Genomic DNA, 24,495 nt, shown 5'->3' with positions numbered 1-24,495 from the left:
GTCCTTTTTGAGTCAGAAGCTCGCGATTGGTTAAACGCGTTGCCAAGCTCCGGACGCGGCTCGACCATTGGAGGCCGCGGGCCCGCCCCGCCGGCTAGGTGAAGGTGAGAGTCTCCTCCAGTCGCCGGGGTTGGACCAGACCGAGAGGCTCCAGGCGCTGGGTGGAAGCTTTCAGTCGACTCCTGCTTTCTAGCTATGGCGCCTCCATCAATCTTTGCCGAGGTTCCTCAGGCCCAGCCGGTCCTTGTCTTTAAGCTAACTGCTGACTTCCGGGAGGATCCAGACCCCCGCAAGGTCAATCTGGGTGTGGGAGGTAAGGATGCAGTGCCTAAGAGTGTGAGCAGCGTGGGAGTGGAGCGGGCTGTGGGAGACCGTAGGAGATGCTGAGGTCTAGCTTGGAGACGAGGCAAGATCCCCCAGGCTTAGTTCAACCTGCCCCTTGTATATGGAGTCCCTGGAAAAGGGAGATGTATCTGTTTACACACAGAATAGGTGTAGCAGTCAAGACACAAACTCATGTTTTCTGATTCTGCATTGTGTGTTCATTGTGTATTACACTGCATTCTTTCGCCTCTTAAGAAATGGGGCAGTCAGGGATTGAAAGGAGAAGGAGAAAAATAAGAAGCCTGATAGGCTTGGAGTCCTGGCTACTGGGGGATGGATAAAGGAGACCTCTTAGCCCTACAGAGCTCTGTATCAGTCGGGTACTTTATCAAGCTTCAGGAAAGACTGAAGCTTGGTTTTAGCCCCAAGGAGATTAAAATCAGCAGGTGTTAAGTGAAATAATAAAGATCTAAAATGCTTCTGAGACAGGATAATGCTCCCTTGGGATCTGGGAAGAATGTTTTGGCTGTGGTGGAAATGGGTAGAGATGGTGGAAAAGAGAGGAAAGAACGTGGACAGTGAAGCTTCTTTCCATACATCCTTATCATAATTTCTTGCATGTATTTCTTGGACCTTGGACAGCTGAGAGCACTGGGTTCTTTTTTATTACTACGAAAAAAGATCTGGACTGGAGTGCCTCTGAAGTTCCTTTAACTCTTAATCTTCTCTGAATTTGTTATTTCTATCAACGTCGTTGGGATGTTTGCAGCCGCACCAACACTTACCCAAGGACATACAAAGCAAGCCAAGGAAAAGAGCACGAGTAGGATCATGTTCTGTGCTAGGGAACAGACAGAATAGAAGGACTAGAAATTTCAGAAAGAGAAAAATTGAAGTGTTTTGTAGAAGAGAAGCAGTGGCAAGAAGGAGGTTCAGAATCAGGTGTCCCACAGTAATGTCTGTTCACAGGATCTGGTAAAGTTTTCACCAAGGAGTATGGGGGAGGGATGAGGAAAAAACAGGTAAGGGGTACATGGTAATGAAGCAGCAAGTAATGAAGCTGGGTAATGGGCACGTGGGCATCCATTATATTATTCTCACAACTTTTGTATATGTTTGAAATTTTCCACAATAAAGCATAAAAAGCCAGTTGTACATAGTTTCACTCACAGAGGGAAAGTGATGCTTTTAGCAGGCAGCAAAGTGGGGGTGATATTGAAAGACCTTGAATTGAATTGGAATGAGCACTTTTCAAGCTCTTAATTTAAAACCAATCCAGAACCTCCAAGTATTTCTTCAGAGCTGGGTATAACATGATGAACTAGTATTGATGTTAATCTAAATACATCTTTTTAAAACCTCAGATTTTATTTGCTCAGTTACCTTTGAACTATCCTACAGCGTTTTGGTGAGGATTAAATGCATTTAAAATGCTTAGAACAGTGTCTGGCACCTAAGTAGGAGTTATGTAAGTACGAGCTATTACTGTGGTTGTTTTGGCATTTCTTTGTGTGGGTCGCATAAAAGATGTTGAGTAAAAATTTTTAGCTCAAGAACTGCAAAATGAAATAACCTTGGTTCAGAAATAAATGCAGAAATTAAGTACCCTGCCAGCTAAGGCTGGAAGTGATTGACTCAGAAGCGCTTTCTGCGGTCCAGATGGGGGTCACTTTAACTGTGAAAATGTCTTTGTCATGTGAGAACTGAGGAATTCTTTCTCTTTATTACAAGCAAATGAATTAAGTGCTCAGGATGATTCTGGACGGCTGTCTCTTACTATTGCTGTTTTAGAGGTAAGAAAGCTGAAGCCCGGATTGATGAAACGTTTTGGCCCAGGTCATAGGCTGTAAGCGGGAGAGCTGGGATTACAGGCCATGTCAAGTACCTGGGTCTCTGTCCGCTTCTCTGTTTCGGGCAGCTTCAGGTGGTCCAGATGGAGCCAGTGCACTGTAGTGGGAAGAGTGAGAAGACTTGGGTACAGGCCTGGGTCTGTAGTCCAGTGATGTGACCTTGGGAGTGTTATTTAACATCCCAGGCGGGACTCCGTCTATTAAGTGAGGAGCCAGAAAGAAATGACCTTCCTCTAAAATTCTACTCTTAAGATTCACAAGCGTGTTACATGACTATAGTGTAGGAGAATAATGTTACTGATCTAATCAGATGACTTTGAAGTAAATAATTACGTGTGAAATGTGACATATAAATGAAAAGTGCTATATAAATGTTATTTTTATTGATCACTGTGACCCATTGTTTTTTTGTGGATTATAGGTGTTCAGATAAGGGTCTCATTAAAGTATAGTATTGTGAGAAGTCTCTTTATGGCTTTCTTATGTTCTAGCTCTGTTTATACACATACCTTTGTGAAGGAAATGTAATTAATCTTGCTGACTTTGGGGAAGATGCTTTTTTTTTTTTTCTTTCTAAGTTACGATAAAGCCTAATGGAAGTTATCCAGCTCAAGTTCTAGTGATGCTGGGCATTTAAAATAAGCTGCAACTATAATCTCAGCTCATTCCACTTGCAGATAGTTTCCCCAGGAATTTTCTTCTTACTGTTACTATTTGCATCATTTCCATGTAGTAGCAGAGCAGAGGATCATATTTTCCAGTGTTGAATATGATGCTAAGTTTCAGACAGTAACTTTAAGGGCAGGGGAAATATGTGTCTAGCCTGGTGCAGCCTGAAGCAAGACATTTCTTCACAGACTCCAGTCCATTAATCATGTAAACTTTCTTTTGTTCCAGATAAACTGTGCTTGCTTTTATATTTGTTGCTTTTAATGTGGTTTCCTAGCATTTTCAAATAAAATTGTGGGTGATATGTGCTGTATCAAGTGTTTCTGAGTACCCCCAGCCCTTTCCCAGGGACTCTAGTTGGAGAAGGGCCCTAAAGAGGCATATGTTCATGGGCTCTTGGGTCGGGATGGATGAGAGAAGAGGGGGGGGTGATGGTTTGATCACTTAATTTTCCATGTTCTTCTGGAAATTGAGACCGCTGTACTCACCTGAAATCTGTGTGACTTCTTAAGAGCTGGTCCTTGGGGAGAAGGCAGCGGTGCATGGAGTTGGGGGGGGTGTGCTGGTAGAAAGACCTCATGCACAGTCAGTCCTTGGGGTCTGCTGTCTTCAGGCTTTCCCTGAACGTCTCTTGCTCATTAGAAAAAGCACAGGGATCCATGCACTTAATAGTATGGCAGCCTAGCCTTTACCATCTTGTGATCTTGGGGAAACTTCTGGCCTCAGTTTCCAGATCCCTAAAATAGAGATCATAATATTATTTTGTGAGTGGTTATAAGACTTAATGACAGTTTTTTTAAAAAAGGTGAAGTGTTTAGCACAGTGCCCTGTATATACTAAGTATTCAGTAAGTTCTTGTTATGACTATGGCTTCAGCCACTGTCCATGTCTATATATATAAAATCATGTCTATATATATAAAACCTTTTTTTCCATCCTGTACTACTTCCCTGAATGCTGGACCCATACTTGCTACAGTTTGCTGGACATGTACAACCATCTCAAATTCAGTGTGTTTAGAACAACACGTGAATTCTACCCTCCCGCCCCCATCTTTTCTTTTCCTCTCCTGCTTACTTGGTTGCCCTCTCTCCCACCTCACCCCGACCAGTCTTTATTCAGACTGGAGAGACTTTGGAGGTCATTGGTGACACTTTCATCAATTCTACATCTATTTATTTGGTCATTAGGTTCTGTCTTTTCTTTTCCTCATAAGTTTATCATGAATGTCTCCCCTTTTGTTTATCCCTGAGGCTGCTGCCTTAATTTAGGACATCATTATTTCCTTTGTGGATTATTGCAGAAACCTCCTTACTTAACCATCTACCTCTGTCCTCCTTCCAGTTGGTTTTCCATCATGTCACTCAAATGATTCTGTTTAAATGTACAGCTGTCCATGTCACTCACTTAAATGCTTTCAGTGGTTTCCCCATTGAGACAGTGTTCCTTCAAAGAGACTCCCAAGACTCCTTGAGCCATTCCTTGCTGCTTCTCCATGGATCTTATTTCCGAGCCACGAAAATGCAGATCCTCAAAAAAACTCCTCTCTCCAAGCCCCTGGGACCTTGCACAAGTGTTCCCCCTGCCTGGAATGCCCCCTTTCCTTGTCTGTCTTTGAAACTCTTATCGTCTGTCATACTCTGTCTTTTGTAAAACCTTCCCGGATCACTTACAGGGGAATTAAGGACTCTGCTGTTTCCTGGGGGGAGACCAGACAGTATCTTGTTTTATCTTACTCATCTCTGTGTAGCTGCTTCTAGTCAGTGCCTGCTTTATGGTGGATTCAGTGAGTACCTGTCAAACAAATGAATGAAAGAATGAATGACAAGCTCATAGGTCCAACAAATAGGAGTAAAATCCCTCTGGCAGAGCAAGAATAGTGGTTGTTGATAATGCCTCTTCCTCACTGCTCTGATCAACTGAGAGTGACTGCAGGACAGTTAGGACATTCACTAGGACAGTTAGACAAGGCATTGAGAATAAATCTAGAACTGAATCTGGGGGAAACTGGACAGTGAAGAAGGAAGCAGAGGTGTGAATTGGCCAATTTCTCTTTTGTCACAATATGGACCCAGTGCTTTCCTGCCTCCAGTCATATTACAGGATTTTTTAAAGTTGCACGGAGTATGTTTGTTACTGGTAAGAGCATTCGTACTAGGACTTTTTCTTTATTTTTCATATTTTATTTATTTATAATACATGATTTACAAATAACATAAATCTATATAGCATAATTATATAATATATTAATAGAAATCTTCTAAATATAGATGGGAAGCATAATAGAATTAGTTTTTCTATGAGCACCCGTATTCTTGTACATCTAATCAGTATCCCCTCAGTGCTGTAGTCTGTGTATACTGCTGTTGCCCGAAGTTTTCTGGAAACCTTTTCTAGAGCATGTTAGACCCACAGAGGAGGCCATCTTTTTATAGCCATTCTCGATTCATATTATTCAGTCCATTCACCCGCCTACTCTGCTGGGCATAATGCAAGTACTGTTTTCAAAGATTAAATTTATGTTCAAAGGATGAAAAATATGGGACTATTGAGGATATGCAAAATGATGAGATGTTGCCTCTAAAAACAATTCCAAGAGAATAATTCCAGGAATATTTAGAACAATGGTAGCATTGTGATCATAGATGGGGTGATCTCTTTCAGGGACAGTGATTATTTGAGAGTAAGTTATTTTGGTATCTCTTTGAAAAACCAGACCAAACGTCGCCTGATAAAGCAGGATTTTTGAGCTCGTTGAGAGGGAGTTTGGTGGCCCAGTGGGTCTCATGTGACTGATACGACTGTATTGTGCATCAGATTCACCTACTCAGAGACTGGTTGTTGATTCATGGCTGTGTCCGTCTGGAACTCTGTTCACATTTTTATTACTGGCTTGATATGCTTATCAGTTTTGCAGATGACCCATTGCTGGAGGATAGGGTTAGTGGACGGAATAGAAGACAGACGCAAAATCAAAATATCTTATTAAGTCTTATTTGTTGTCTGACTTTTGATCTAGTAATTTTACATCTAGAAGTTTTTCCAAGGAAGCCCTCATGAATGTGTATAAAGATATCAAAACATTCATTACCTTGTTTATATTAGCAAATAATCAAAAGTAACACAAATAGTTACTAAACTATATGTAGAAAGGAATATTGTCTAGCCAGTAAAATTGTGTTATAAATGGCTCATGTGTATGAAAAATGCCCAATTACTTCTATGCTTAAGGAAGGCAAATTTAAACTACCCTGAGATAGCATTTGCACTCTTAAATTGACAAAAATTCACTAAGTGGCTGAGGATGTCGGGAAGCAGACACTCTTATACACTAATGGTAGAAATGTGAACTGATAAAATCCCTAACCTATGGTAGGAATGTGTGACCAGACAGTATAAGAATCTGCCTGCAATGCAGGAGACCCGGGTTTGATTCCTGGGTCAGGAAGATCCCCTGGAGAAGGGAATGACTACCCACTCTAGTGTTCTTGCCTGGAGAATCCCATGGACACAGGAGCCTGGCAGGCTACAGTTTATGGGGTCGGAAAGACTCAGACACAACTGAGCAACTAACACACATGGTAGGAAAGTCAACCTATAAAATCCCCATAAAAAAGCCAAAGTGGTCATATCTATTAAAGCTACAGATAACACAGAGTATGCTTAAAGGTAACATACTTGCTTTTAAAAGGACCATATTCTTTAAACTTTTCATCGATTGCCACCAGTTTCTTCCAGTCAGTTGTCTTAACCATATTTGTCACACAACCATGTGTTGTAAATGAAAATCAGTTGAAAGTAGTAAACTAATGTATACGCTCAAAAACAACAACAAAGCTACAAATACACATACTTCTCAACCTATTCTTCCATTTTCAACCCTGCCTCTTACAGCTATATTTATGTACATATAAGATGACGTATGTACAAGGCTCACTGAAGAATTGTTTTCTAATAGCCAAGGATTAGAAACAACTCCAGTGTTCATCAATCAGCAGGAGACTGACTAAACAAATTATGGTGCATTTATCAGTTATGCAGCTCTACAAAGAATATAGACATAGTACAGAGATTTAGGTAGTTAATGATGAAAGATACTCATAATATACATTTAACAAGTGGAAAAAAACATGCTGAAAATTCTATGTAAAAATGATACATAATTTATAAAAGAGTATACTCATGTAAAGTTTGGAAGGTTATACACCAAAATTTTTATATTCCTCATCTCTGAGTGCTGGAATTACGTGTTAATTATAATGTTTATTATTTTGTTTCTAGGCTTTTCTAAATTTTCTGCAGTCAACATGTGTTGTTCAAAAAACATCAACTACCCTAAAAAGTGATTAGAAAAAAAAATGTCAGGGATTAAGGCTGAGCAGAAATCAAGATAAGACCTATTTTAAAAATGTCAGTTTCACCATCCCTTGCCAAAGTATAGGCTTATTGGAGACCTAAACATTCCAGCAGAAGCAAAGTCCTGTCAGGAATCCTGCTCAAAGAGGTCACTGGCTTGGATACAGGCCAAAGCAGCTGTCCTCTCAAGCTGTAATCTCAGAATGATCATAAAGTACTATAGGGAGAAAAAAGTCAGTGATAGGATAACCCAAAGTAGACTGAAAATAATTGTAGCATAGAAGAAATGCTTAGAAATGTGCTTTAATCACTATTAAACGTTATGAAATAGTTAAACTTACATCAGTGAAAGTGTGAAGCTGAGGAAGTGAGTGGTAAGAACAGTCAAATTGGTAAACACTGGCTGTTATCAAAAATCAGCAAGAGGACAAAGATGTGTTTAAATTGGATGTTGGATGATTGTGTAACCAGTTGGAATCTTCAGTCACAGAGTGTCTCCTTGCCATTTGTCCCATTTCTGCTCTTACAGGACCTCCCTCTAGTGTCCTCTTTCTCCGTGTTTGTGTTTGCAGGTGAGGCGTCCATCTAAAGTAGCACTGAACCCTTCTCTTGGGGAGATGCAGAAAGAAGGCGGTTGCAGGGCCGGTGGCCTGGAGACCTCAGTGCCCTAGTAATACTGACATAGCTAGCATTTGTACGGTATTTCTAATTTGCTAAGTGCTTTTGCGTGTTCTCTGTCACTCAGTCAGGCTCTGTCATATCCCAGTTTTATTTCAGCATTCTACTTGTCGGAGGTAAGAGCTGTAATTTCCAGAAGGACAGGAATCACATCTGTCCTTCTGCCTGTCCAGCACCTAGGCTGGTGCCTGCCGGGAGCAGGCAGTCAGTGAGTGAAAAAACTTTAATTCCTCTCACGGTTCTGTTTTGATTGGAAGGTAGAACTCCCCCCTGCTCACAGTTCCAGACTCTTCCTTGGATCAAGCCTAAGGCTCCCCCGTCGTATGTCTCTTTCTTGTGTCCTAGCTTATCGCACCGATGATAGCCAGCCCTGGGTTTTGCCAGTCGTGAGGAAGGTGGAGCAGAGGATTGCTAACGACAGCAGCATAAACCATGAGTATCTGCCCATCCTGGGCCTGGCAGAGTTCCGAACCTGTGCTTCCCGCCTGGCCCTTGGGGATGACAGCCCAGCTCTGCAAGAGAAGCGGGTGAGTTTTGGGTAAGGATCTGTTTTCTCTTTAGAAGCTGTGAGGGTAAAAGAGGTTAAAAATTAGATGTCGTGTCTATTGAACTGTCAGTGAATAAGGGTTTAAAGAGCGTGACCTCAGGAACCTGACTCTGGAAGTAACATGCTTTCGTATAATGCATAGGTTCTTTAGTTCACTTTTGCCCAAGAAATGGTCAGATTTCAGCTGTTGGGTTTGAAGCAGTCAGTGGGAGTATCAAGCCAAGGTAGTTTATTTTATTTTATTTTATTTTTCAAGGGAGTTTAATAGAATGATCAGGACATCAGGGTCTGGATCCAGCTCTGCAACTACTTCTGACCAAAGGCAGCCCCTCCAGCCACTACGACTCATCTATGAGTTAGAGAAAGACTATGGTTCATGGTCCCATAAGGAGTATTTGCATAGGGAATCATTTAAGGGACCTCTGAACGCCCCAAATTCTGAATTTCAGAATTCTGTGTGTATGTGTATTCCATACCTTTTATCAGATTTTCTGAAGGAGCCTGTGGCCCTCCAAAGTCCAAGAGCCACTGGTCTAGATGCTCTCTGAAGATCCTGCCAGTTCTAATATTTGATTCTTCTAGTCTTGGTCTCAGCATCTCTCATTTAAGTGCTTCCTGGTACATAGTCTATGTGTAACTAGAGATACATGGAAGAACACATTTGGCCAGAGGCTGTATGTGACAGAAAGTAGTGTGATAGAGATTATTAGTGTTACAGGAATTCAGAGAGAGAGACTGGTGGAGGCTGGAGGTGGGGCTTGAGCTGAACCTTGGGGAATGAGGCCAGGGCTCACTCTGGGTCTGTACTCTGACTCTGTTACCTGGGTGGTTTTAAAAGCATACTGGTGCCAGGATCCCATACCAGGTCTGTTAGATCCAAATCTTGGACAGTACCACCCTCCTCTGCCCTTTTATTTCCTTTCCCTCCAATTCCCTTCCTTCAAGGGTATTTTTAAAAAGCTCCTCAGTGTGACTCCAAAGGACGGCCAAGGTTGAGAACCACAAAGTGCAGAGGAAGAAAAAGAAATATTTGTCTAGAACACTAGGAGTCCAGGGACAAAGGTTGGAGGGAAACAGGTCTGCTGCTGCTGCGTCACTTCAGTCGTGTCCGACTCTGTGCGACCCCATAGACAGCAGCCCACCAGGCTCCCCCATCCCTGGGATTCTCTGGGCAAGAACACTGGAGTGGGTTGCCATTTCCTTCTCCAATGCATGAAAGTGAAAAGTGAAAGTGAAGACGTTTAGTGGTGTCCGACTCTTAGCGACCCCATGGACCGCAGCCTACCGGGCTCCTCCGTCCGTGAACATGGGCATAAGATGTACCAGGCAAGAGTACTGGAGTGGGGTGCCATCGCCTTCTCCGAAGCAGGTCTAGGTTGTAAAAAGACCTACCTGAGTAGCGCTGGGAACATGTTGGATAGATCAGGCAGGCGGATTTGGCAGCCAGGGCAGGGGAAGCCCCTTGAGGATTTGCACAGAAGAGTTACCCAATAAGGGTATTTGAAGAAGATAGACCTGGCTGGAGTGCAGGAGGGGGACGAGCTCAGGTTTTTGCAATAGTCCAATTAGGTATTGTGCAATTTAAACCAACTGCCCTATTGCTCTGCTGGGCCAGTGTCAGGCCATTGGAGCAGCCTTCATGTATGAAAGGGACCATGTCTTGGAGTCATTGATTTATTCTCATGCTGTTACCCACACGCCCTGATAAGCACATGGCAGGGTAAAATGAACATTGCACACTCTTAGATATGTGAGGAGACAGGGAGGCTCTGGATGAAGATCTTGGAATTCAGATTAATGATTAGGTAAGTATCAATAATTAACTTGATTAGGGTTTTATCTGGATTGGTATGAGAGACTGTGAAGGAATACTGATAGAAATAGCATAGAAATGGTAGAGATTATGGTTAGCATTGGGAAGTTGCTCTGAAAATCCAGGGTTTCCACGGAGGAAGAGAGAGAGTCCTGATGAAGTCTGAAAATAGGGAGCTTTGGTAACTGGGGGTGATCTTTTGAGAGATGGTTGATAAATTAGTTTAAACTCTATTGTTAACAAATGCAAACAGAGACTCTGTGTTGGCAAGCTTCTTCCTCTGAGACTGTGCATTTCTTAGGTGCTTGTTAACTCTGCTGGCAGACAGATGCTCGTTCCCCTGCCCAGTGTCCCCGTTTTCCTCGCTTAATACTCAGGGCTGTTGCTGGTGGAACAGAGCCCTTCCTCTTAGTCTCGTTCATCCTGTGTTGTGTTTTTGATCATAGAACAACTTTGGATGGCAGTCTGTAAACATTTGAAGACTTTTACTCTCTTCTTTTTTTGGTAATGGTTTAGGGTACCCTCTTGGCATCTCTAACACCCTAGGTACTCATTGATACTGAGTTCTGAGTACTTCCTCTTTCCCTGCACGTCCCCCAGGTGACTGTCTTGTTCAGCCCATTGTCATCCGATTGGATTCTCGTAATAGCCTCTGGCCTCTAGTCTCTTCCCCATTCTAGTGTATAATGCACAGTGCAGCTAGAATGATCTTCCTCAGCAAAAAAAATAAGCTAATCCCGTCACCTGCTTCCCCTGTCACACACACAGTGTCTCCCCCATTATCTACAGGGTAAAATGCAGACTCTGCCCTGGGCATGCTGCATGTTTTGTAGCCAGGCTTCATCCTGTTCTTCCAGTTAGTTACTCTTGCTCCCAGGCCCTGCCGTCCGAAGAGCCTGCTGTTTTCTAGACCCGCTGGGCCCTGCCATGACTTGGCACTGTTGCCTCAGCTGTTCCCTCTGCTGGGAATGCCTCCTTCACTCTCCAGTCCCACCTCCAAGTCCTTCAAGGCCTCATCAAGGGTTATTTCCATGTTGAATCCTGAGCTCTCTCAGGGGGAGCTAGCTGTTCGAGTGCTTTGAGTCATCACAGGACTGCATCGCTGGGGAAATAGCAGTGCTTTCTGGATTTAACGTACAGTTAAATTGTCCCTCAATGTCCCTAATGTACAGTTAATCTGTCCCTCCCACAGATCCTACCTTCTTCCAGGCTAGGAGTGATGGCTTATTTGTTGACCTCGCAGATCTTTAGCACTTAGCTCCTAGCCTGGCACCTCAGAGACCTCAGATGTTTGAGTTCCCTCATTCGCTCAGTTAACAGATGAGTGTTCACCACTAGGCAGTGTTCTAGATGCTGGAGCACAGTGGTGACCAAAACACCCCAAGGTCTCCACCTGGCTTACAGTTTTGTGGGGAGAAACCAAGACTAAACATAATAAATAGCAGCACAATATAGTATATTGAAAGGTGATAAATGCTAAAAAAGAAAAAAAAATAGGACAAGGGAAGGTGTATTAGGAGTGCTGAGGGTTGGAGTGAAAGTTTAGGGTGATTGTAGAAATAGAAATGACATTGGAGCCAAAACTCGTAGGAGTTGAGGCATGAATGAAAGAATGAACCAGAAAACAAACAGTAATCATGTCTTTTCTTAGACTGTTCTCAAGATTTCACGTTACCATGTCCATTAACCACTTTGAGGAGCCCTATTTTCTAGACTCGCCACCGCCTCCTACTGCTTTTCCATCTTCAGATCTTAGAATCCAGACTAAATGTCCAGCTTTCATCTTAGGTAGGAGGTCTTGTGAACCATGAGATGACATCACAGTTTCCTGGCTTGGACCATTGCCTTTCGGAGATTTGGGGTTTTCTCTGTGGCTCTCACCTTGTTATTGTTGTTCAGTTGCCCAGTCATGTCTGACTTTTTGCGACCCCGTGGACTGCAGTGCGCTAGGCCTCCTGGTCCCTCACCATCTCCTGAAGTTTGCCCAAGTTCATGTCCATTGCTTTGGTAATGCCATCCAGCCATCTCATCCTCTGATGCCCTCTTCTCCTTCTGTCCTCAGTCTTTCCCAGCATCAGGGACTCTTTTCTTCATCTAGTCCAGTCCATGTTTATTTAGTGCCATGTGCCAGATACTGCCCGACTAACTGGGGGCACCCAGATAACACATCATAGCATTGACTACAAGTGGCTCCTAAACGGCTCTCCCGTTCCTCACAGGGAAGTCATCACATCAGCAAATCGTGACTTTGGACAGGCATTCTAGAGCCAAATGGGGATTCCTTCCGGCAGTGTGGCTAAGTTGGGAGTGCAGATTATATATTGGCATAGTTTTCTGCCAAGTCTTAACTGCATTTCTCTTGTTCTGGATACCCCTGTTTAGCCACTCAGGCCCCATTGCCTGCTCCCTTTGAAGTTTGCATTTATTTTCTTTGCTATTATGGTTTTTTCCTTCATCCAAAATACAAGACTTTCTTGGGCTTTAGAGCAGTTTGCCAAAAATCAGTTCACAGAATGATCAAATTGACATATTATTGATTCACCCAAAGTTTGTTCCTGCTAGTTGTCGATAAGTTTAGAATAACTTGTGTTTCACTGAATTCATCTAGCGTACAATATATTTTTAGAGAGAATGATAATTTCTTGAGAATTTGATATGTCACTGTCATATACATCATGAATGTCAAGGATTGGTTAATGTTAGTGAAGTGGGTTTATCTCTTCCAAACGTTTTTAACCTAGTGTACTGACTTTCCAGGGAAGCCCAGGTGGCTCAGTGGTAAAGAATCCACCTGCCAAGCGGGAGTCATGGGTTTGATCCCTGGGTTGGGAAGATCCCCTGGAGAAGGAAACGGCAACCCACTCCAGTATTCTTGCTTGGGAAATACCATGGACAGAGGAGCCTGGCCAACTATAGTCCATGGGGTGGTAAAGAGTCGCTCATAGCTTAGCGACTAAACAGCAACAATTGACTTTCTGACTTCTTTTAGTTAACGAATTTGCTTTCTGGAGTGAGAAAGGGTAGAGTTGGAAGCTGAGCACAGAAAATAAAACCTATGCCTGAGAATGTCTTCACTGATATTCACATGCACCTGTCACATATCCATGGTAACTTAAAAGCCCTGTTCAAGGGAAACCTTGCTCATTTGTGAAGGAAATAACATGCAAAGTGCTGAGGTGTTTGAAATATGAAATAAGGAATAAAGTTGACATTCAACTTAGTTGATGAGAAATCCATTAAAAAAAAATGTGCATTTGGGTCACATGACCCTTGGTAGCCATTTGCACAAGGAATCCAGGTGGATCACACTGTGAAGGCGACACCTTTAATGGGAAAGTACCGATGTGCGGAGGTGGGGGTGGGGGCAACTCCTGTGAGGAACCTCGTCGGATGTGCACTGACCTTTTCCACTCCAGTCGGCGGCCTTTGCTTCTCCTTGCAGTGGACGCCGTGCTCCGTTCCTTGTTTCCCTGAATGTCAGTCTCATTTCTGTTTCATGTTTCAGCGTTCTTTCTCACATGCTCAAATCTCTGAATAAAAATAGAGCAGTGGGGAATAAGAGCGACAGTTGGTGTCATTGCATGGTTCCAAGCTTACAGGGGATTTCTGCTCATGATTCAGTATTCATCATGACATGTGGCTGAATCAGAATTTTTTCAAGTTGTTTTTAGGATGTCTCCATTGGTTCTTGTTTTACTGAGCATTTATATCAGAAATAGCTCTATTTTTCTCTCCTGTTATGATGGTCAGTTGGTGATCATTTTCTTTATCTAGCAGTCTAACAAACAATATTTCTTTTCTCTTTTTTTTTGAACACGAGAGAATCAAAGTTTAGTGACACATATACATGGGAGAGGCCTAGGAAAACTGACTCACTCCTATATTTGTTAATAATCACATAGTCAAGGGATAAGTCATTTGACCAAGGGGTATTTTTAAATGTGCTGTTGGATGCATAGTGTTTATTAATATTTATTTGGGACATTAATATCCATATTCATGAAAGAGAGCTCTCTTTTTTGCTTTGTCATCTTTTCTCATTGGTGTTATGCTAGTTTTTTTTAAAAAAAGATTTTGGAAGCTTTTTTTCTTTATCTACAAAGATTTGGTTTTTTCCTTTTTTGTGTGGAAAATTTCATACATATAGAAAAGTAGATAAAACAATGAACAAACCCCCCATGGATCCATCAGTTAGCTTCAACAATGCTTTATATTTGGTCACCAAAGTGGAATTATTTTACAGCAAATTGTGGACATCTAAATATACTTTTTTAGTTATTAAAAAATTTCCAACTAATGCGTGAATAGATTCTCCTTATCTTAAAACCAAACATAGATTAGGCCAAAGTCCCTTTGACTACTGTTCCCACTCCTAGTGACTTAGCAGCAGCAGCTACAGCTCCCTCCCCAGGGGTTGTCACTGTTATTACATTGGGACATGTACTTCTTTTTCAATAGACTTCCTTATGTGATTTTTTTCTCTCTTTTCTTCTTTAGACATTTAAACAATATGTAACTTATGACATTTCTCTAGTTAGAATTGTGAAAGGGCAGGATTAAAGATGTTCAGATAGAACAGCAGAAGTAGGGCCTCCTGACTAGATGCAGAGTGAGGCGATCTGGAAGTATGCCCAGCTCTGCTGCTCACCAGCTATAAATCCTCTGGCAAACCACTTCTCTGAATCAGTTTCCTCATGTATGAATTGGGGATCTAGTACTTTTTTATAGGGCTGTGTGAAGGTCAAATAAGTATGTGTGTGAAGTGAAAATCGCTCAGTCGTGTCCGACTCTTTGTGACCCCATGGACTACACAGTCCATGGAATTCTCTAGGCCAGAACACTGAAGTGGGTAGCCTTTTCCTTCTGCAGGGGATCTGCTCAACCCAGGGATCGATTGCAGGTGGATTCTTTACCTGCTGAGCCATCAGGGAAGCCCACAATGCTGGAGTGGGTAGCCGATCCCTTCTCCAGCAGATCTTCCCAACCCAGAAATCGAACCGGGGTCTCCTGCATTGCAGGCGGATTCTTTACCAACGGAGCTATCAAGGAAGCCCATGTGTATGAAGGTATTTTGTCAAAGGCAAAATATAGGACTTTAATTATTGCTCAAGTGAGGCCATTCTAAGATGAGAGGAAGCCTGAGGAGAGAAAAGTAGTGTCTGCATAGCACCTTTGTTCTATGAGGACATTTCCAAGGATTAATAAGCCTTCATTACAGCGATGAGAAGGGGCATTGCAGATGCTGATGTTGACAGGTTACTGTTGGAGGGCAGTTTTGATCTTGGGATGGGTGCGAAGGAATGAGTTTGCCTTGAAGGGCCCACTTAATGTGGCCTAGGGATTTCCTCTACCTCTGTGTTCAGAGGGATGCTCTCTAGGGAGTCAGACTTCTAGACTTCCTGGGTGAAGACCTGGCCTTTCTGCTCAATAGCTGGTAAACTGAGGAAAGTGCTTCACTTCTTAGCCCTTGTTATTGTTCAGTAGGTCAGTTGTGTCCAACTGTTTCCAACCCCATGGATTACAGCACGCCAGGCTTCCCAGTCCTTCACTATCTCCCAGAGTTTGCCCAAACTCATGTCTATTGAATCGGTAGTGCCATCCAAGCATCTCCTCCTCTGTCGTCCCTTTCTCCTCCTGCCCTCAATCTTTCCCAGCATTAGGGTCTTTTCTAATGAGTCAGCTTTTCCCATCAGGTGGCCAAAGCAGCTTAGCCTTAGTTTCCTTATTTGTAAACAAGGGCAAATAATACTTCTTCATGTACTTAAGACATTTTATAGAGATAACATGATTAAGGAAGTGCTCATCATTACTGTATTTTCCCCAGTGTTATCTGACCTCACCCTTAAGTGACCAGCAACCCTGCTGTTTCTCTTTCAGGTAGGAGGTGTGCAGTGCTTGGGGGGAACAGGTGCACTTCGAATCGGAGCTGAGTTCCTAGCGCGCTGGTACAATGGAACAAACAACAAGGACACGCCCGTCTATGTATCCTCACCAACCTGGGGTGAGTCCTGTAGCTGTAGTGAGAGGAGAAACAGAGCAGCCAGGGGAATTATCCTCATGAGTCTCACTGCTTACACTGAAAATGTATCCCAGCCCTGGATCAACTAACAGTGAATGGCTTGAGCAGTGGATTAGGGCAGTATATGCGTAACCTGATGCTTAAGTTCAGATTGGCAATACTTTTTCCCAAGACTCTTGGCGAACTTGTGTTTTAGTGAATGTTGAACCTTCCCAGAGGAGGGAGATCCCTCTGTAGTAGGATGTAAATCAGCATGACGACAACTGGTTGAACTTGTTCTTGGTTACAGTCATTCCTCTCAATCTTAACCTCTCACCTCTGTGTCCCCCAGTGGACATGGAGCCTGTGAGGCCCTGGAAGCTGCCTTGTGTCCTTTCCATTTATACCTCCTAGTGTTTGTAAGACATTTAATATTTCACCCCTTTGCTTGCAGAGAATCATAATGGTGTCTTTATTGCCGCTGGATTTAAAGACATTCGGTCCTATCACTATTGGGATGCAGAGAAGAGAGGACTAGACCTCCAGGGTTTCCTGAATGATTTGGAGGTGGGTGATTAGAAGAGAAAAAGTGGACAGAATGCCAGGGTTTCAGGCAGAGTGGGGGACAGTCTTTGGATCAGTTGATAAGTGAGAGAGTCTGATACATCCTCCCCAAGCCAGGTGCTTTTTTCTGAAATGGCATGTAAGGAGGGCGTGCCTGTCCTGTGTGTCCCCGACTCTGCCCCGCCATGTCCCTGCTGGTGTCAGAACTGACATGGCTTCCTTCTCCCCAGAAAGCTCCCGAGTTCTCCATCTTTGTCCTCCACGCCTGTGCGCACAACCCAACGGGGACTGACCCGACTCCGGAGCAGTGGAAGCAGATTGCCTCCGTCATGAAGGTAACTGCCTTTTCAGAGCCACTCCTACAGTGGTGGGTATTAACAGTTGATGTATTCAAAAGAAGTACCTGTTTACTGAAGAATTTGGAAAGTGGAGAAAAGCCCAAAGAAGAAAGTAAGTAATAACTATGAACTCTATTACCCAAGGAAAGCCACTGAGAGCATTCTGGTATACAGAGTGTCAGGCTCTTTTCTTTTTTAATATTTTTAGTGTAGTTATACACGCTTAAGTCTGTCACATCACGCATTGATTAAATCAGTGGATGGTTGTTTAGAGCCCAGGTTTCTTATTCTTGTGAACAATATATGTAATAAACCTTTTTATGATTTCTTTGGGATAACTTTCTACATTGGAGTTTCTAGTTCAGGGTGTGTGTGTGTGTGTGTGTGTGTGTGTGTGTATTCATTAACGTGTTTAAAGAATGCTTCTTGATAAGAGTTTATCAGATGCATTCTCTAAGCACGTTAATGAATACACAGGTACCAGGTGCCATGGGGTGCAACAGTGAACAAAGCAGAGGCGGTCCTTCCTTCAGAGCGTATGGCCTGTCTGGGGAGAGAGCTGCGTTGATGGGGTGCTGTGGAGGCACATATCCCAGACTTTGGGGAGTGTGTGTGTTTTGGGAGGGCTGATGGTAGCAGAAGAGGCTTTCCTGGAAGAAATGGTTCCCCTGTTTAGCTTTGAAGGATGAGGATAGATTGGGGCTGACAGGGAGGAAAGTTTCCTACAGAGGGAGGAGCACTGTCAAAAGCCCAAGACAGAGGTCTTGGCCTATTTAAGGAAGAGAAAGTAATTCTTGCTATGGGCTAGAGTTCTAGGGGAAGGGGTGAGTGACAGGCCAGGCCCTGTGCTGAAGCCTCAGACTTGATTCTGAGAGCAGTGGGGAGCCCCTGGAAATCTTTGATATCCTGGAGTGACGTGATCAGTTGTACCCTGTTGGCAAAGCAGCGTCATGACACTCTAGGACTATAGACTTAAAGAAATGAGCTTCACTGATGCCATTAGATTTGTCGGTTAGATGAACAGAGAAACAGATGTAAAGTGGAGTTGGATGCAGAAAGGAAAGATGTAGGAGGAATGGACAGAATGAGACGTTCCTTCCAGGCACCAGCTGGGGAAGGAAGGCCTGTGTCTGAGGTTGGTTCCAGGAGCATTTCCTGCCCTGACTCGCTTTGCTTCCTCGCAGCGCCGGTTTCTGTTCCCCTTCTTTGACTCGGCCTATCAGGGCTTCGCATCTGGCAACCTGGAGAAAGACGCCTGGGCCATTCGCTATTTTGTGTCTGAAGGGTTCGAGCTCTTCTGTGCCCAGTCCTTCTCCAAAAACTTCGGGCTCTACAGTGAGTGCTCTCCTGCGTTACAGCCCAGCCACCCCGGCCCCATCCCTACTGGAGCCCCAGGGCTGACTCCTGTCCTTCTTTTTAGATGAGCGCGTGGGGAATCTGACTGTGGTTGCCAAAGAACCAGATAGCATCCTGCGGGTCCTTTCCCAGATGGAGAAGATTGTGCGAATCACATGGTCCAATCCCCCGGCTCAGGGAGCACGGATCGTGGCACGTACCCTGTCTGATCCTGAGCTCTTTAATGAATGGTAAGGGGCTCACGCCCGATGGGTGAGGGGTAGGGATGCAGAACAGAGATTGTCCCATTACATCTCACTGTCTCTTCCTTTTACTTTGGCAGAGGCACGACAAAGCTGCTTGAGCCTCTTTGAATGTCAGTTATTTCTCTAAAATAGGGCTGGCACCTATTCTGTGTGTAACACAGAATCAGGAATGTAGGAAGGAGGCCTTGGATGAATAGGAGTTTCCTCTCCTCTCCCGCTTCCCAGGCTGCCTCCTCTTAAAGTCAGGAAATACACGGAGGGATTTCTGTTAGAATAGAATTAAGTTAGTACAACAGTTTGGGGGCCCGTCGTTCTTATCTAATTTATATGTATTTTATCCTGTTTTGAAATGGAGTAATTTTTGTGTAGTAGCTGAATCTGCAATCTCTGCTTAATTAGGCCTGATAAAATATATTATTCTGTCTCAAGCAGCACCTTGCTGAAGTGTGAGTTAAAACATAAGTGGTATTATAGCCAGTCTCCCTGAGACTAGCCATAAACTCCATCAGTGAATATAGTCCTTCCCTTCTGTCTAGTAAGTCCGTTTCTCTGGTCTCCTTATCCACACATCTTGGCATCAGCATACCTTAATAGATAGGTTGTGACTCTGTTTTTAGCTTATAGATTAGATCACATTTGAAAGATATTTACGCTTTTGGGTGCCATCTCTGCTGCCTGTGTTGGTATTCACGTTGCTGTCTACTCAGGACAGGTAACGTGAAGACAATGGCAGACCGCATTCAGACCATGAGGTCTGAGCTCAGGGCACGATTAGAAGCCCTCAAGACCCCAGGAACCTGGAACCACATCACAGACCAGATCGGAATGTTCAGCTTCACCGGGTTGAACCGTAAGTGGCCCCACCACCTGGAATGCTCACTGCTGGACAGGGCACTCCTCACAGGCAGTGTTCTTGGGCTTGGCTCCCTGAGCCGTCACCCATTTGGTCAGCCATGACTTTGGACTGGAACAAGTTGGATTTTCTCCGTGTGTCCCCCCCATCTCCTGGACCCCTGGGGTTTCAGAAGAGCATTGTTGTGGCCCACTGTCCTGATCATAACTCAGATACCTTCATTGTGGTGGGCTCGGGAAGTGGCTCAGGGCTGACTGGGAAGTAATAGGATGTGTACCTTGGAAGCTTGATTTACGAAACATCTTTTATAAATGCTCAAGCACCTTTTGGCTTGTCCTTAATCTTAAGTATAAATATTACATATGATTTTCCAGGGACTTAATTTCTTAACAGGTCTTTCCTAGTCTCCAAGCATTGCCTAGGTTATAACATTCTCTCTTCATAAAAAAGAACTTAGATTTGTAGTTGGAATTAAAAGCTGATTGAAGGTCTAGTAGGCAGCCTTGAGTGATCTTGGTCAGCCATCAGTGGAGCATATCAGCGATGGGCCATCCTGTCTGATGAGAGAGGATGCGTTCATTTAGTAAATTATTCCCAAGTACCTCAAGTCAAGCCACTGTTCACATGGTGCAGATATGACCTCGGTGTGGCACTTGTGTCCGAGTGGCTCTAGAGACAGATACGTGCTTTTGGGTAGTAAGTGGACCGTCAGAGGTGCTGGGGGGTCCTTTAAACCAGGGCCATCAGTGCACCTGTTTGAAATGGGCTCAGAAAAAAATGAAAGGTGGTAGAGATTATATATTGTAGACCCACAGAGATACTTTGGGTAAAATGAGGCTACGTAAGAAAGTAAACGGATAGCTTAGTTAACCTTGGGTGTCCTCACCATCCTGGTGTGGGGAATTAGTGTACTGGACTAAGGAAAATCATCCTTATACAATTTTTAAGATATTAAGTGTAATGGAAATGGTAGTAGTAGTAAAATGGCAATGGCTTAGTAGTAATATTCTGAAAGCTCACAAGGTCGGGATGTCTTCCCATAAAATATCCATATTGTCCTGCTGTCCAGAGTAGGGACTTAGTTTTATTTTGGATTGGAAAATGGTGAGAATAGATGTGGGCTTATAACATAAAGCTATATATATAGAACTTGGCATCATTTACCCACCCCTCCCTTTAAAAAAACAAGAGAAAGGGTTTTTTTTTTTTTTTTGGCTCCTAACATTTTATTAGGAAAAATTTTACACATACAGAAAAGTTGGAGGGATTGTATACTCCCTGTGCACGCCACCTAGTTTTTACCGTTCTCATGTTGCAGAGCTTCCGTTACTACATTTTATCTATCAAAACAGGGGCTTTCATCCTGAAATGATATTTTTAAAATTGTGTGTGTTACCTTTTTTCTAGGGAAGGAGTCCCTAACTTTTACTCACTTCTCAAGTGTGGTACTCCCCTCCCCCGCAAAAGTAGAGGCGTTTCGTTTCTATGTAAAAAATGAAGGTGGAAGTCCTGTATCCACATCTGTCTCTGGGGCATGGGATTAACAAGTATGCTCTGTTGGGAGTTACGGTGCCTACCTCAGAATTCCAGATCCAGTGAATAGCTGTGTGGCCTTAGGAAGGTCACGTAGCTTCCATCTATGCCATCTGTAAAAGGGGATGATGACTGAGCTAATATAAAGTGATTGGAACACTGCCTGGCACAAAGTGTTTGCCCCTCTAATGATTATGATTTTATTACCACGTTGGTCTGCTTGGGCTGCTGTAGCAAAATGCCGTAGACTAGGTGGTTTGAACAGCAGAGGTTCCTCTCTCTCAGTTCTGGAGACTGGGAAGCCTGAGCTCAGCGTTGCCAGCACCATCGGGTTCTGGTAGGGCTCTCTCCCTAGCTTGTAAATGGCTGTCTTCTTGCTGTGTCCTCTCATGGGGTAGAGGCGGAAGGCAGAGAAGCGGGGAGAGAGAGCTCTCTGGTCTCCTCTTAGAAGGTCAGTGCTCCCATCACACATGCTTACCCTCATGACCTCGTCTAAACCTGACTCCACTTCCTAACACCATCATATTGGGGGTTAGGTTAGGACTTCAACATATGAATTTGGAGGGGGACACATTCAGTCTATAACTATTTAATATTATCCTGTTCTCTCAAACTGATGGTGTCTTAAGAGTGCTAATTAAGGGGGGAAAAATTACCTAAAATCCACTAAATGGCTTTACAATAAAGCAAAAAAGCTCTAGAGATTATGGCAGAAAGGAAGTACAGATAGTCCCTTCCCATTTTGTCCACAAGCGTTTCTGCAGACTCAGGCGAAAGCCCTCCTGTGTGTGTGTGAATGACAGTTGAGATGTGCCAAGCCTGAGAGGTCTGCAGTTTACATCTTGTGAGTTCACATACACAACATTTATCCAGTAGCTCTCATCTCAGGGCCTTGTCCAGTGTACTGTGAAAATGAAGTGTCAAAGGGAATTTGTTGTAGGTGCTCAGAGTTAAGCAAATACAGTTGAAGAAACATAAATGAAGCGATTCTTAACAGTTTTTCATATTGGTGGGTTGGTCTTGAGTCTGTGGGTTTGGTTGGGTTGATGGGCTCTCCCAGTGAATGTAACCTTCAAGGTTTGATGGACAGGTAGTCCCAGATTAAAATTCCCGTCAGGAAGAACCATGTTAAGCTTTCTGGGGATTACAAACTTAGCTCATGAGAGTAGCTTCCAGAATCTGCTGAGTGTTAGTTACTTCTTGCTGTGTCAACCTAACAAAATAACTCCTATTGTTTTGCTTCTGTGTGAAGGGGGAAAGGAGGAAATTGTCACTATAATGGACTCTTTGGACCTCCATTGCTTAAAGGATTCCTTCTGCTCTGATTATATGTCTTTTTTGGTTTTCAACAGCCAAGCAGGTTGAGTATCTGATCAATGAAAAGCACATCTATCTGCTGCCAAGTGGTCGGATCAACATGTGTGGCTTAACCACCAAAAATCTAGAGTACGTGGCCACCTCCATCCATGAAGCAGTCACCAAAATCCAGTGAAGAAACAGCACTCAAACCAGCACCACCAAAGCGGTCCTCTGTTTCTTGTGTTCCCTGCCTGCACAGACCTGGTTGTAAACATCACAACTAGCTTAGAGACTGCTGAGGGACAGAAAAGGCTACTCTGGTGAAGTGGCTTCTGTTTAAACTGGCCCCCCAGGAAAAGAGCATCTCTTGAAAAGAAATAGGGGCCTGGGATTAGAGCCATTTTGGAGGTCAGAGCAAATTAAGGTTTTTATTTGAAGAATAAAAAGGTACTTTGATAATGAAACATAAATGTCTTGCCCCCTCACTGGAAACAGGAGTATTGCCCATGTCACTCACGTGCTCCCGTGTGTTGGTTTACTTTGTATCAAGTCGAGTCCCAAAGATGAAGCTGTCTGAAGAGCCAAGTGTGACTGTGGGTGTTGGCTGTGTCATTAAAGCTCCTCATCTCGACCCAGAGTGTCTGTCTCCCTGCTTTTTCTGCATGGTTGTGCCCGTAGCCCTACGCTTGAGTTCTTTAGGGTGACCAAGGTTAAGAAATATATTTATATCTCATCCACACATGTAACTGAGATGAAAGTTTCACAGAACAGGATTTACCCTTACTGTGTGTAGTGGATTCTGTTTTCTGTTCGATCATGTTCTATTTCACTAAAGTAATAAAAGTAAAAGTGCTGATTGAACCCATGGACTTGATTTTGTCATCCTCTAATGGGTTGTAACCCACAATTTAAATGCTATGGTGGGACTTAGCAGTTGCCAAAGAAAATACTAAAATGTATTTTTGTGGTCTGCCTCCCTTTGTGAACTCACCATCCCACAGCCTTTTGTCAGTTCTGTCCTTCAGAGGCCAGCCATCATCTTATATTACATAAGAAACTGAACTTCATGGATTCATAGAAGGGTTGACATCACTCAGGGTGATTCTAAAACACAGTCCCTCCCACTGTAGTTGGAGTACCTCTTAGTCTATTGAAACGATTAGACCCACTTAGATCATAGTTTTCCAGGGAGTCCAAGGGCCTCTCAAGATGATGGTTTAGTAGAATTTCAGCCTTACCTCAAACAAGAGGGCTACTACTTGGCATTTTAAAATATTGAAAAATAACTCTTGTTACATTAACAGGATCTGCTGTGTTATCCTGCTATAAGATCTGTTATGCTAACAGGCATCCTTTTTAGGATGCCTTTGAGTTGTTATAAAATCCTATAGATTTTTTTTTGCAGACTAGAAGAATATATTTGCCATGCATGTCACCGACAAAGGATTACTATTCTGAATTTCAAAGGATTACAATCCAGGATTTTTTAATTTTTAAAATCCTACATATTAAACATCAAAAGAAAAATACGAATAACTAGAAAAAAATGAACGAAGGACATGAATGGGTAATTCAGAGGGAAAGCTCAAATCAAGTATAAACAATGAAAAGGTTCTGAACATTCCTAGAATAATGGAAATGTAATTAAAGTAGCAAGATACCATTTTACTTATTACTGCATTGGGGAAATGGAAAATATGGCACAAACATGTTGGAGAGCATTTTGGTAACATTTTGAAAAGCTGAGGATGTATGTACTTTGCACTCAAGGGATCATAAGCAGCTTATGTACGCACTTTAGAGACACTCACATGTGCACATGGAGAGAGGGTTAGGGCTGGAAAGTGACAGGGCGCAGTGAAGAGCACGTCCGGGCCAGTCTCAGGACTGGACGTGGTACCGGAGCTGTGTGTGTGAATGAGGGTAAAGCTCGTGAATAGTTCTGAGTGGATGAGAGGTGAAATGAGATGCCGCTTATGATATCATCTCTTAAAATGTGCCACGTACTGTGGTTGCTTATGAGTACATACGGATGTAGTAAGTTTTAAAATATAGGTATCAAAGGTATACCT

The 24,495-nt window shown here is 43.3% G+C and overlaps 1 protein-coding gene across 1 annotated transcript; it reads left to right on the top strand.

The window, feature by feature from the left end:
* GOT1 (glutamic-oxaloacetic transaminase 1) lies at positions 1-23,054 on the top strand. Its single transcript, XM_069567421.1, has 9 exons — positions 1-313; positions 8,223-8,404; positions 16,115-16,238; positions 16,690-16,802; positions 17,030-17,134; positions 18,322-18,472; positions 18,558-18,723; positions 19,446-19,588; positions 22,477-23,054. Exons 1-9 carry the CDS (start codon positions 196-198, stop codon positions 22,614-22,616), a joined length of 1,242 nt encoding a protein of 413 aa, XP_069423522.1. The 5' UTR covers positions 1-195; the 3' UTR covers positions 22,617-23,054.
* The last annotated feature ends 1,441 nt before the right edge of the window (positions 23,055-24,495 follow it).

Source organism: Ovis canadensis, chromosome 22 (genome assembly GCF_042477335.2).
Source record: "Ovis canadensis isolate MfBH-ARS-UI-01 breed Bighorn chromosome 22, ARS-UI_OviCan_v2, whole genome shotgun sequence".
Classification (NCBI taxonomy): Eukaryota; Metazoa; Chordata; class Mammalia; order Artiodactyla; family Bovidae; genus Ovis; species Ovis canadensis.
Note: the sequence above shows the minus strand (reverse complement) of the source record. Positions and strands in the feature narration are given on the sequence as shown.